Raw genomic sequence first — 14,090 nt, 5'->3', positions numbered from 1 at the left:
CTCAAGATCAATCAAGTCTTGAATGGCCTCCATCACAGGTTAAAAACAAGAGGCTTTACGCAAGGAAACCAAATGGGATTTTTCTTTGGCTCAGACACCGAATCTGCCCCAGGAACTCCAAGCATTTTCAAGGTCTAGGAAATCAGAGCTGGCAGTTCATCTCTATGAAAGAACCATAACATCGTTCAATATCATTGGTTCCCAACCCTGTCCTGGGGACCCCTCAGCCAGTCGGGTTTTCAGGATATCCACAATGAATATGCATGAGAGAAAATTTGCAAGATATGGAGGCAGTGCAGGTAAATTTTCTCTCATGCATATTTATTGTGGATATCCTGAAAACCCGACTAGCTGGGGGGGTCCCCAGGACAGGGTTGGGAACCACTGTTCTATAATATGGTTCTAATCCTGGGGGAATTTCACCATCCTCAAGAAAGTCAGGATCGGCATCATCCATGCCATCCTGATCTCTTTTTGGAGGTCCCGCTGTGGTTCTAGGAGTATTCTTGCACTTGATAGAAGGTCCAGGCAAGGTTCCTACTTGTGCCTCTGCTCTGGGAGCATTGGACAAGGCTGAGGACTGTGCCTGAATAAAGGACTGCAACCCTGGAAAAATTCTACCCAGGAAAAGGTAGAAGCATCCAGACCAGGGTACCCGAGGAGTACTCCCTGAGCTACCCTCCCCTGCTGAGGAACCAGTTAGGAGAGTTGCAAAATACGGCGCCCCACCTGAGTCATCTTTATCTGGACCTACATCCGGCTGGGAAGAACTAGGCTTAGTGAAATAAGAGGAAGACAATTCTCCCTGAGCCTCCAAACCACGCTGGCACAAATCAGCGAGCACTCCAGGCAGTGCAAAGAGAAAGACGCTTAGGCTTCTTAGGTACAGGTGCCATAATGGCTGACAGTGCAGAGTGGTGACTGGAAGTGTATGTCTAGCTGTTTTACTTTTTTTTTTTTGCGCTCAACTAGGTGCTCAAAGATTATGCGGGCAACTAGACGCTCAAAAAATATACATCCAAAACCTAGCTGCGCAGACCTAGGTAGCCAAAAAAATAAGTGCACAAGAACTTAAGCGCACAGCACTACTTGTGCGCAGAGGCAAACGGCACTTAACATAGGTACACAGAATACAAGGCCTGAAAGTACACCCAAAACTGAGCGCATAACCTGGTCGCACAGCTAGACACACACGCCGGACCGACAATCCTGTAGAGGGCAGCCTTAGGAAGCATGCAAAAAGCTTTTGCGGCCTACCAGGTGGCACGCAGCGAAACGCCTCGGAGTAGGGCCTAATCTAAGAAGGCTGCTCAACTTGCCAGTCTGCCCACGTCCCTCGACCTCCCATGGAGCGGGATGATCATTGGACCGGCGCACGGAGACCGGGGGAGGAGGAAGCTTTACACAGCATAAAACCTCCCTGTAAATCTCTGTATTTTTTTTTTTTTTAAACTTACCTGGCTGAGTACAGAGATGGTCTCAAGCTACATGGGGAGAGGGCATCTGCTGTCACCATGGAGCGGGATGACCATTGGACCGGCGCACGGAGACCGGGGGAGGAGGAAGCTTTACACAGCATAAAACCTCCCTGTAAATCTCTGTATTTTTTTTTTTTTTAAACTTACCTGGCTGAGTACAGAGATGGTCTCAAGCTACATGGGGAGAGGGCATCTGCTGTCACCACCACGCTTGGCTTCCTGCACCTGTTGCCTTTCAGCTGCTCAAGCAGCTAAATCCACGCCAGCTGAAATTCAGTTAACGGACCAAGGCACTCATCTGAGGGACCACGGAAATCGCCTCAGCAATTCTCAACTGGGAGAGGAACCAATTGGTATCACCGCAGAGGAGTGGGGCAATTTACTTTCCTTATTTCTCCTTTTTCAAATTGAAGCAATCCCTAGTAGGAAGATGCACGTCCACCATCTGCTGGAGACTGAGAATACTGGCAGGCTGATGTCACTGCAGGGGTATATATACTGTGACATCACTTTGCTCCGTCTCCATCTGCTGGTTGAGGTACATAACCCACTTGTTCTGGATTCATCTGACTGGACACTAAGAAATCTCTTATTTTATTATCCCCCTCTCAATTCAATCGAGCCATTGCAGTGGCAGTGCTCAACCAGGGGTTCCACAAATCCTGGCCCTCTCCAGAATCCAACTAGCTTGGACCTGAAGTCTGGCCACGTTAGGTGTCACCTCTGAACGATGGCTGAGACTCCTTCCCCCACAGAAGCCGTTAACGCTGCCTCCTAAGCATTCGTGACCTCGGCTGACCCGGTCATCAAACCCATGTCCTCTGCATGGCAGGGTGCAGGACTTGCTGCTAATCAACCAGGATGATCCTGGCCCTAGAAGCCTTAAATCAAAAGTCCCCAAAACTCGGTCCTCGAGGGCCGCAGCCCAGTTGCATTTTTTGGCTTGCCACAAGGAATGTGCATGAGGTGTACCTGCATACGCAGGAGGTAGTGCATGCAAATAGCTCTCGTGCATATTCATTGTGGAAATCCTGAAAACCCGACTGGGTTGCGGCTCTCGTGGGCCGAATTTGGGGACTCTTGCTCTACATCAGACAGAAGAGACATTTCCAAATTTTGCTGGATGTACTTAATAGTAAAAGTACAACTCCCACCTAGAGAAGATACAGAGAGCACATGCAGCATGAGACGTCTAACAAAAGAAGACCACAATTTCAATATACCTCTAGGTGTACAGTGGTCCCTGGATAATCTTCCCTTACCACCAGACATTTCCATCTTTTTTTCATATCTCTGTGTCTGCGTATGTTCAGAAGAGGGTATAGAACTATTCCAAAGTAAGGCCCTGCTGTTATTAAGGGAAGTAATATTTATTTACGCCAGCTCGCCTTTCTAACTGTGCTGTGCCATGCTGAACGGGACAGAACTGCTCTGGGGAGGTGAGACAGCTCCTTGTTGGCATGTACACCTATTACATGAGTTCTGATCATGGAAATGGCAATACTTTGATTTATTGTTCTGCAGAAAAAAGTCTGGTGAAGCCAACACAGCCGCAAGTAGAAAAAGCAACAGAGCAAAATGGATCGCTCCCTAGGATCTCAGAGTCCAGCGTACTAAACTATGCTAACGCTGTTCATTAACAGGCGTAGACGCAGCATTTTATGCACTTATGGCCAGTGCTAGTGAGATATAAATGAAGCACACATTACCGCCAGCATACAGTATGTCGCACAGGGGTACGCTTGTATGTGCTAATGTGCCAAGCAAACGCTTTGAAATTTGGGCTCTAAATGTGGCTGGGTTACATTTTCTGCATTTTAACATGCATATTTATTCTCTGCCGCGAACTGCTATGTGCGATGAGTGCAGATAATAAACCCTAATAAATGCTAAATAATGCGTAATACTTAATCAGCTATTTTGCACACCTTTGCATCTCATTAGTATAGATTTTGTGTTAACACTAATGCTAATTAATTTACACTCATTAACAGCACTAATGCTTAACTGCTTATGACAGTTAACACAGGTGTTTAATGCATGTTAACACAATTTAGCACATTGGCCCCATTTGCATACTGGCAGCACCACTCGCAACCACGGTTAAGCACATACTGGAGACTGAAATGGTGCCAGAGGACTGCAGAAGGACTGGAAGTAGGAAGGAGGCTGGTAACCGAAGGCCAGTTACCAGGGCTGACCTTAGAAAAGGGCCGGACCCAAACGGGCCTTGGAACGTCAAAATGATAGCGTTGGAGATGGGCCAATAATGGTGGTGCAGGGCTTGCCAAGGTGTGTGACCAAGGGCGGTCACCCCTATTCCCCTCTTCCATCCCCAAGGACAGCCCTGCCAATTACCCTAACCTGAATGGTCAGGGGATTTAATGGAAATCATTCCAAAGAAAAGTATTGCGGAATATCAGGAAGTGAATAAGTCATGGAACAAGTACTGAGGATCCTTAGTGATAGCAAAACAAAGCGTAAAACTGGAGATCAAACAGGGTATGTGGTATTGTACAAGGCTGGGGCAGTAGATATATTTAATAAGAACAATTTCTATGTTTCTATATGGTAAGTTTTGAGTTGTACTGTTCGATTATCTGCATAAGTGAGGGAGTACTGCAAATTTAACTGTTGGTGACACCCAGGTTCAACTGCAGAATAGTCAACCCTGAACTCCTCACGGCTACACATGGATTCCTTTCCCCACGACTAGCAGTTCAGCATCTTTAGCAGCTGCCCTTCAGTAACTTTCAAGGACTCCACCTTCCTTAAGGTGCTAGAAAAGCACAATTCTACTCTTCTGTGCTTCCAGGCACCAGGAACAATGACTTGTGCTGATCCAGCAGATTTTTAGAGAGCGACTTTGGATAACTGCACGTGTCTGCCATGAGGACCTCGTGTGGGACTCTAGAGCATGGAACAATAAAGGTGAATATCCCAAGAATGATAATGCACATTTTACATCTTCAGATAATTCTACTGCATTATGGAACGCCCCGAAAAGTTGGCAAAGGGGAAATCTTAAGAAGGGTCAAGGGGCTTAGATGTAAACTACCAAACTTTAAAAGTTATCAATAAACAGGACCCATAGTAACATTGCAAATATACACATAAATTCAATGGCTTTTTTTAAAATGACAAATTTGAGCTATATGTCCTCTCTGCTAGCATAATAAATAGGAAAATGTGCGTTGATAAGCAAAGGACTGAAAATAATAAACTTCAAATGATGTGATACTGTGCTGGCTGTATTAAGAGCCATTAGAAATCCCAGCATCAAGGTCACATTTTAGAAGCATCAAATACTGATGTTTCAGCTTAATCCTTACTAAGCTGTGCAGAAAGCAGTAGGTCGTGTCGTATAAAAACAACTTTCTTTTTTCCCCTTTGTACATTGTCTCAAGCCAAATATTTTCTTTTACGTTAAGAGCTAATAAAAAAGTTTCTAAGAGCATTAGTGAACCTTCTGTAAAGTACAACCTTCTGAAATGTAGCAGTGTAGAACAATTGCACAGACCAAATATGAAATCAAATATAGAGCACTTCAGACCATCAGGATATTCCTTTGCTTCTTATATTACAGGTCACAGTATATTTTCTGAAATGTACTGTAATTTGTGAGTACAACATCACACCTGCCTGCGTACGCACAGAGACTAGAAGAATCTTCTTTAGAGAAAGCTCACTAATAATAGCATTATAATTAGACTATGATCATTGCATTACACTCAGAAAGCAAATATCAGAAAGCCATGCACATCTACACAGTTTTACCCCCGGGGAGTAACAAGTCTAGATCATCCTACTGTGAAACGTTAGGACTGCTACACCGCAGGGGCAGAGGAAGTCTGGTGTCCTGAAGGCTGGTCAAGATGTTACATGGGTCTGTAGCTTGTAAAAAATCAGCAGGCTGAAGCTGATGAAATGAACAGCTCTCCCGGGGAAGCAGTACGTAGAGATGAGGAAGGGATTAAGGCAGATGCAGCATACGTCTTTTAAGTGTTTGCCGTTTTGTTTTTTGTTTTTTTGGTAGTAGCTGCTTGTCCACAAAGAAGATGCAGATGGCTGTCTGAGGTTTGTTAATACCTGATGTCCTGGATAACACAGTAGTCAAACACAAATTGTTCTAGGCTACCAGTTCTTCTCATGATGCGGAGGCATATCTGACATCAAGAAGAGACGTAGCCTAAGGGGAAAAAAATAAACCAGCTTTTTAATTAAAATAGACAGTTTCTCATCTGTATATTCAAAACAGTTTTTAGTTGCTGAAAAAAATAAAAATAGTATGGGAAGAGTCCAGTGCTAGTGTCTTAATCTGTCAGAAGTCAGCATGGGACCAATATCCTTTTATAATGGCAACATATGACCAAAATCAAAATTGATATACAATAAAACCAGATATAATAAGCCCAGTTGGGCCACAAGTCTTTTAATATTAGATGCTCCTCTATTTGTAATAGTGGTGAGGAAATTCTGGCTTAAGCATGCATCAGTGGTTTCCCATTCATACATTCATGAGGCAATTTTCAGATTGTCTGTAGAGCATGCAAGCTCTTTTTTTTTTTTTTAAAGAGAAACTCCCTGTGGGGGTTCCCTTTGAAAACCTTTGGCCTGACGGGGACTACAGGCACGAGTGTGCAGGCGTAAACTCCCTGCTGGGAAGCACGCACTGGTAGTTTACAAATAAACTCGCGGGGCCCAGTATTAAAAAATATCCGGTTATTTAAGTTATCCAGATACAAGTTATCTGGATACAACTTATCTGGATAACTTAGAAGGGATATTCAGCAGCACGGCTATGTAACTGGATAAGTTCCAATTAGCCAGATGAATTATAACCAGATAACTTTAGACCTATTGAGCAGGTCTGATTTATTCAGTTAACCAGATAAGGCTGAATATAGGCACTTATCCAGTTAAGATAACCAGGCAATGACAGATATTCAGCGCCTGCCACTATTTATCCAGTTAAGTAGCGCTGAACATCAGCCTTCCTGTGTGTACTTTGCCTCGGCCCGGCTCCCGGCACTGCCCTTTCTCTATGGGGAGTTTAAAAATAAGTCCTCTAGGCATCCCTGGCTAGGATGCCCCCCCCCCTCCCGCAGATAGCTCGTGTGCCCTTCTCTCCCACACTGGAGAGGGAGGGAGTGCAATTTTCAGAAGGCATGTTTCTGCGAGCCATGGAAAAACCTTCTGAAAAAAATAGATGATGCAGACAATGAATCGTCAGCACGGGGACAATTCTGAGTAGCCCACGTTGCTGTAGAGGATATGAATACTTTTATACCCAGGTACCTTGTTACTAATTTTCCCAGGAGAAGTACCCGAATAGTTTCTATTTGAAAAAATACCTACAAGCAACGTTCTCACTAAGCTGGAGAGCAGGAGAGAGGGCAAAAGGGACAGGGGGGGGGGGGGGGGGATCCCGAGAGGATAAAAGGGTGAAAATGGGGCTGGGGACTGTTGTGGGGATGAAAGATGGGGGAAACAGAAGGCTGGGTAGGGAATAAGAGACAGAAAGGGGGCTGGCAGAAAAGCAGGGGGTGAGCAACAGAGAAGGAGCTGGGTCTGGTAGGAAGAAGAGAGGCAGAGGAAAGTAGATAAGGGCTGGGGAGAGGGTGAGCACAGAGAGGGAAACAGGAGGGCTAGAGAGGAAGGGAGGGGAGATGGGCTGAGAAATGGGTGAGGGAGGAAAATGAAAAGCTGGTAGGTAGGTGAGAGGTGAAAGGAGGGACACTGAAGACTTTGAAGGACAATGGAGATAAGAGACAGAGGTGGGATGGGGGAGTAAAATCAAAGATGGGAAAGAATGAGGCGAAATGGAAGACAAGAACAGATATGGAGATGATGGAGAGGTAAAGAGGAGGTGACAGAGGGTGGAGAGCACGACAGGGGTGGCTGGAGGGAATGGCTGGACAACGTTAGAGGTGATGGTTGGAGACAGTCAGCTTGAGGACAGTGGCGGATGGAAGGTGAGAGCAAGAAAGGAGGGAAGCTGTTGGGAGGAGAACAAGGGAGCCAGAGAGTTGGAGATTGGTAAGGGAAGCACGCGTGGCAGATGGAGGGCTGAGGGAGAGCAATGGGGGGGGGGGGGGGGGGGGGGACTTGGGTAGGTGAAGGATTGGGACTGGGAGAACTGGAGGGTGAGACAGAAAAAGAAGAGGTGTGAGATCTACTTCTGAGTTGATAGAAAAGAGAGAAAAATGAAGAAAAAAGAAAGATGAAAGGGGAAGATTAATGTCAGAGGCAAATGTAGGGGAGGACGTGAAAAAGAGAGGAAGAGAGAAGAAATGGAAAATGGAAATGAAACCCTGAAGGATTAAGGAGATGGTTTACAAGGAAATTCTGAATAGCTCAGGGATCTTCACCTTGGAGAAGAGATATGACGGAGCAGAGGTGGTCCCGGAGTACCACAAGCAGGCCTGGTTTTCAGGACATCCCCAAGGAATATCCACGAGGTATATTTGCATCCACTGCCTGCAGATCTATCTCATGCATATTCATGGAGGATGTCCTGAAAGCCAGGCCTGCTTGTGGCACTCCAGGGCCAGAGGTTTCCAAAATCACAAGTGGTGTAGAATGGAGGTGTGCAGGGGGTTTTGTTTCATTCTGTTGATGGGGGATAGGGGTCTTCATTTCTTTCTGGCCACCAGCCCCACCACACCCTCAGGTGACTACACCCAGTTTTAAAACTTTAAAAAAGGACCCTTCCCCCCCCATCACTCCCAAGTTACTCACCAACCCAACTGGGACGCCCTTCATTCATCCTATCCAATGGGGTCCAAATGGAACAGGAGCGCATCTAAAATGGTGCCGATGAAGTGCAAGATGGCGACAGCGTCAGGTCAGCCAGCGCCATTTTCCCGTACAGCAGTGGCAGGGCAAGAGCACCTGTGGTCTGCTCCCGCTCCATCTGGACCCCACGGGAAGGGGAATCTGGGGGCAGGGGCTCAGAGTGGGATGCAGAGTAAACGGGGTTTAAATGGTGAGGTGGGGGAGAGCAGGGGGACAGGGGGCTTAGCAAAACAAACTTGAATGAAATAGGAAATCTCAAATGTCATTGATATTTCCTATTTTGTTTAAAACAAAAGCACATCCCCAGCGGAGAATACGTAGGTACAGTTATTTACTCTAACAATTCTGGGACTAGAAGACATTCCATGAAATTAATTAGTAACCGATTTAAATCAAATTAAAAAAAAACAAAAAAAAAAACTTTTTTTTGCAGTCAGCAAAGAACTAAGCTATCATATTTGCTGCCAGAGGATGTGGTTAAGGCTAGTAATCTAGCCGGGTTTAAAAGAGGTGAGGCCCGGTTCATCGACAGTTATTAGCCAGAAAGAACTGGGGGTCTCCACGCCATGCTTCTTGGAGTGAGCATTAGGGAATTAATTCTCCGATTTGGATCCGGGTTTTTACAAGTAACCCAGACTGTTGCTGGGCTCATTGGACCATTGGTCCGTTCCAGCATGGCATTTCTTCTATTGTTATAACAAAAGAAAACCAGAAAGGAACAACATGACTGAAATTAAAATGTGTATTTTCTCCCTTTGTTGTCTGGGGGGGTAATGTATCGGCCCGTGTGTGATTGGAATCCGTCAGCTTTGGAATGAGCATCTCTTATGTCTTTGTGTCTTGCACAGTGCAGTAGGAAATGCTTTCTGGTTTTTTTCTTTCTCTAGTGCTGCACTGAGGCAGAGTCTGGCTTCTTGGCGATTTTGTCTGCACCTCTGTGACTTGTAATTTGCGGTCACTTATTCTGTATTTGGTGAGGATCCGTCTGTGTTCTGCATGTGCGAGCGAGGTGAGGTATTCGGCTTTTTATGTGGTTTCTGCGTAGGGATCTCTAAAGGTCCGGCTTGTTTTGTTATGTTCTTGCATCTGTTATATTTGCAATGTTGCATTGTCATGGGTAGGACTGTTGTTGTTGTTGTTTGAGTCCTGGCAATTCCTGATGTTATAGTATGGCAGGTCTGCTAGATAGGCTCAGAGGGTCTTTTTGGCAGTGCATTGTTTAGAGACTGTTGGAAGAAGAAGGGGGATCTAGATTATGATTGTCCCAACGTTGGGGCAAAAGTGTGACGGATTCCTCCTGGTACCATTTTGAACATGGAGCTGGACCTCCAGGAACTTGAATGCAGTGATTCAGAGGGGTTGGATGGCCGGGGAGGTTGGGACTCAAGAGGCAGGTTTGGGGTTAAAATATATATTTTGGTTGTTTTACATTTCAGCTGCCTGAGGGGGGTGGCGGGGGAGTTGGAGAGAGGTCTACACGAGACTCCCACCTATTTCATAATTACGGCTAGAAGGAGGGAGGAGAGTCTGTGGGCCACACCGGCACTTTAAAGATGGATGCGCCATCATGTGAGGCCACTTTGCTGATATTTTGCCCAGCAGTATTTTACCCCCGAGACAAATCCCATGGTTTAGTAAACTGGCCCCCTTGGACTGTAAGGGGGGTCAGGGACAGATCTGGGAAAGGGACATGAGCGCTCTCCCCGAGTAACTTGCCTTGAGCTCAGATTTGGAAAGAGGAACTATAAAAAACCCATCTCAAAATGCAGTTTTGCTGCTCCTTCTCACCATCTCAGGCATCCAAGCAACACTGACTGTAGCACTGAATAACTAGAAAGGGAAGAGGCTAAGCCATAACAAAAAAGGTACATCTGTAACTCGAGGAGCATTAAACATAATATAACGGGACAGGAGACGACCCAGGAAAAACCTAACAAGGAAAACCACAGAGGCGAGAAGAGCCCAGCGGATACTGTGGGGAATTCCAGCCGGGCAGGGTAAGGACAGAGCTGCACTGTTGGCTTTAGCTTGCAGGGCATAGAATTACCTCATCCTCCTCTTCAGCCATTTTAATAGCTGTTTCAGGTAACTTGAGAGGTTTCTGTTCACTATCTCCGTTTTCTTCCACTCTGCCATGTTCTGCTTCCCACTCCTGCAAAACTTCGTCTATGTTGAAGCGGCGCCGGTAATTTACAAAAAAGTTTTTCACTTGCACCACTGACTTGTTGCCAATCACGTCGGAGATTGCCTGAAAATCTCGGCCGTACTTCCTGATTGCTGCAAAGAAAAGAGCACGTTTCAAAAAAAAAGAGAAAGCAGATGCCTGAACGCTTCTTAAGCACCGGGGGTGGACACGAGCCGGGTTTGAGGAGCCACAGGAAGATGGGCTGAGGTGCACCGGGTAAAGCACAGAAGGGCAGGACCTATAGAAGGAGAAACAAAAACTAAAATTACACCCACAGAAAAAGAGACCAAAATCCCTGGGACTCAAATCTAGCAATGCAAAGGCTGTGGCGCACTGCCGGGGTCTTGTAAGAGTTAAAAAAAAAAAAAAAAAAAGGTAGCTAAGGTGGGTTCACAGTGAACCAGGGCATCAACAAAACCATGCAACAACAAAATATTCCAGAAATCCTACAGCTGGAGGCGAAGGAAGGCGACCACCGGGGGGAGGGGCTGTCGCAAGGGGGGAGGAGCCCCTTCCAAAACTCCTGGTACTGCACCCACCTGGCATTGGAAACTCGTGAGCTGGCTCTGCATCGTGAGCCGGCCCATGAGCTCCGAGAATGCTCACAGTGCCAGAATTTTGTTGTGAACAATGGACCAGTTGGGAGGGTTTCCAACCCCCGTCTTAGAGTATTAGTACTGCTAGTATCCTTACTATTGTTACTACTACTGCTGCTACTACTATAAGGACAGGCACATTCATATCTTACACCCTCAACTACAGAATGACATCTTCCTTCCCCACCCCACTTGTCACCAAAATTAGCTCACTATAGATGGAAAATCGTTTCACTTTTTGAGAACCACAAGCCCTCTCTCTTTAAGCAAGACTGTTATGGTTGCAAGGGCTAACAAGGCAGCAGGAGTGGAGAAACTATTCGTGACCATATCAGGGTTTTTGAGACGAATGGGAAGGAATCAAAAAAACAGACTGTAAATTGTAGAAGTGAGGGTTTTCTTGTGTAAATGAGAGACACATTTATGCCAAAAGATCCAGACTGTTCCACTGCAGATCTGAAAGAAAATATTATGAAAAAACAGACCACCTTCCCCCCCCATATTCTGGAGCTGAATGCAAAGTTCTTACCTGATAATTTCATTTTCCTTAGTGTGGACAGATGGACTCAGGACCAGTGGGTTATGCACCTCTGCCAGCAGATTGAGACGGAGCAAGTTGACGTCACAGTATATATGACCCTACAGTGACATCAGCCTGCCAGTATTCTCTTCTGTGGACAGACTAGCAAAAAACTTGATTAAAAACAGTCCACCATTACTGTACTCAACCAAGCAGAAACATTTAACTCAAGCAAGGAATATATATATACCCTAATCTAGGGCCTAAAAGAACATTTACCAGTAATCTCCTGGAACATGTAGCTCCTTAGGAGGACCACTGACACAATCATTCAGCAGTCAAGGGAGGGAAGCTGAGTCCAACTGTCTAAACTAAGGAAAACAAAATTATCAGGTAAGTAGTAATTTCTCCTTTCCTAGCATGAAGACAGAAGGACTCAGAACCAGTTGGATGTACCCAAGCTACTCCTGAATAGGGTGGGAGGCTGCCCACAGTCCAGTCAACACTGCACATGCAAACACTGCGTCCTCCCGGGACTATACATCCAAACAATAATACCTGGAAAAAGTGTGTAAGGAGGACCACGTCACGGCTCAGCAAATGTCAATGGGAGACAACAATCTAACCGCCCATTACACTGCCTGAACCCTAGTGGAATGAACCCTAACCTGAGAAGACAACAGATTTTCAGCATCCACCTATATGGCCGTGACTACTTCCTTAATCCAGCGAGCTAGTGTAGCCTGCGAAGCTAGTTCACCCTGCTTTCCTCTACCATGAAGGCCAAGCAGATGCTCTTGTCTTTCGGAAAGGTTTAGAAACCTCCAGATACTGCACATGTCTCTTGCCATTCAAGGGACGCAACAGGCGATACTCTTCTGCATCTCTTTCCTTATCCAAGGATGGCAAGGGAATGGACTGAGTCATGTGAAAATCAGAGACTACCTAAGGCAAGAAAGAGGGAAGAGTATGCAGCTGTATCGCTCCTGGAGTCACTAGAAGGAACGGCTCCCAGTAAGACAAGGCATGCACAGAACATATTGCCACCAGAAACACTGTTTTCAAAGTCAATAACTGCAAGGAAAGGATACGCATCAGTTGAAACATAGGGCCTGCCAAGAAATCCAACACCAGGTTAAAACTCCACAAGGGAACCAGTAACTGCAAGGGAAGACGAAGATGTTTCACTCCCTTCAAGAAACGTGTCACATCAGGATGAGACGATAAGGATTCATCATTCACCTGGCCCCTGAAACAGGCAAGAGCTGCAACCTGTACCTTCAAGGAATTAAGGGCCAACCCTTTATTTAACCCATTCTGCATAAATACCAAAATGAGCAGTATCTGAACTGAATGAGGACAAACACCTAGATCCTCACACCAAGCCTCAAGGAAGTGGAGAACTTTTGAACTCACAGCAAGGCGACAATCACCGCAGAAAATAGCCACACTTCAACAAGCGAGCCCTTTCAAGGGCTATACTGTACGACAAAACAGAGTCGGGTCTACCTGAAGGACAGGCCCCTGCTGCAACAGATTCTTGAGTGATGGAAGACGAAGGGGGGTCTCTATCAGGAGTCTTCTCAGATCTGCATACTATGGTCTTTTGGGCCAATGCGATGCCATCAGGAGCACCATCCCTCTATGGCCTTCAATCCTGCACACTATTCTGCCCAACAGGGGCCACAGGGGAAAGGCATATAGCAGCTTGTCTTCTGGCCAGACCTGCACAACAGCATCGATATCCAAGGACCTCTAATCTCTCCTGCATCTGAAGAATTGAGGAACCTTCGCATTGCGAGAAGTCGCCAGCAAGTCTAGGAATGGAAGGCCCCACCATCAGCCGAAATGCCTCGTCCAACAATATCAATTCTCCTGGGTCCAGATTCTCCTTGCTGAGAAAGTCTGCTCCTACATTGTATTTTCCTGCAATGTGAGAGGCCGAGATCACCTGGAAATGCCCTTCTGCCCATTATATAAGTTGGTCTATTTCCTGTGACACTTGCTGGCTCTTGGTTCCTTCCTGCCAATTGATGTAAGTCACTGTTGTTGTATTGTCCAACATTACTTGGACCGCTTGACCCTGCAGTCTGTCACTGAACTACAAGCACAACAACCGGGCTTCCAGGCGATTGATGCTCTAGAGAGGCTCTTCTGTATTCCATCATCCTTGTGCTGTTATGTCCTGACAGTAAGCTTTCCAACCCTGGAGACTCGCATCTGTCGTGAGTATCAACCAGTCCAGTGATGTCAGGGAAACTCCCTTTCTCAGATGATCCTCCTGCAACCACCACTGGAGGTGAGAGCAGATTTCCATCGGCCAGTGGAGCCGAACCAAATTGTCCTGAGACTGTTGGTTCCAACAAGACAGCAGGGAACACTGAAGAGGATGCATATGCGCTCTCAACCACGGCACCACTTCCAGGGTTGCCACCATCAAATAGAGTATCTGTAGATAGGACCACACTGTCAGGTGTATAGTGTTCACCAAGATACGCACCTACATCAACTTC

The 14,090-nt window shown here is 46.1% G+C and overlaps 1 protein-coding gene across 3 annotated transcripts in view; it reads right to left on the bottom strand.

Annotated features, from left to right (window-relative positions):
- Positions 1 to 353: 353 nt before the first annotated feature.
- RCOR1 (REST corepressor 1) overlaps positions 354 to 14,090 on the bottom strand; it is a 245,874-nt gene continuing 232,137 nt past the window's right edge. For 2 of the 3 annotated variants that reach the window (XM_029597990.1, XM_029597991.1), the window contains 2 exons: positions 10,324 to 10,553; positions 354 to 5,667 (listed from right to left, as the gene is read on the bottom strand). In XM_029597990.1, coding sequence (XP_029453850.1) covers positions 5,626 to 5,667; positions 10,324 to 10,553 — 272 coding nt within the window. In that variant the 3' untranslated portion in view covers positions 354 to 5,625. The other variant, XM_029597992.1, reaches the window with a different exon arrangement.

The sequence above is a fragment of the Rhinatrema bivittatum genome, chromosome 4, assembly GCF_901001135.1.
Source record: "Rhinatrema bivittatum chromosome 4, aRhiBiv1.1, whole genome shotgun sequence".
Lineage (NCBI taxonomy): Eukaryota > Metazoa > Chordata > Amphibia > Gymnophiona > Rhinatrematidae > Rhinatrema > Rhinatrema bivittatum.
This window is presented reverse-complemented; position numbering and strand designations above follow the sequence as displayed.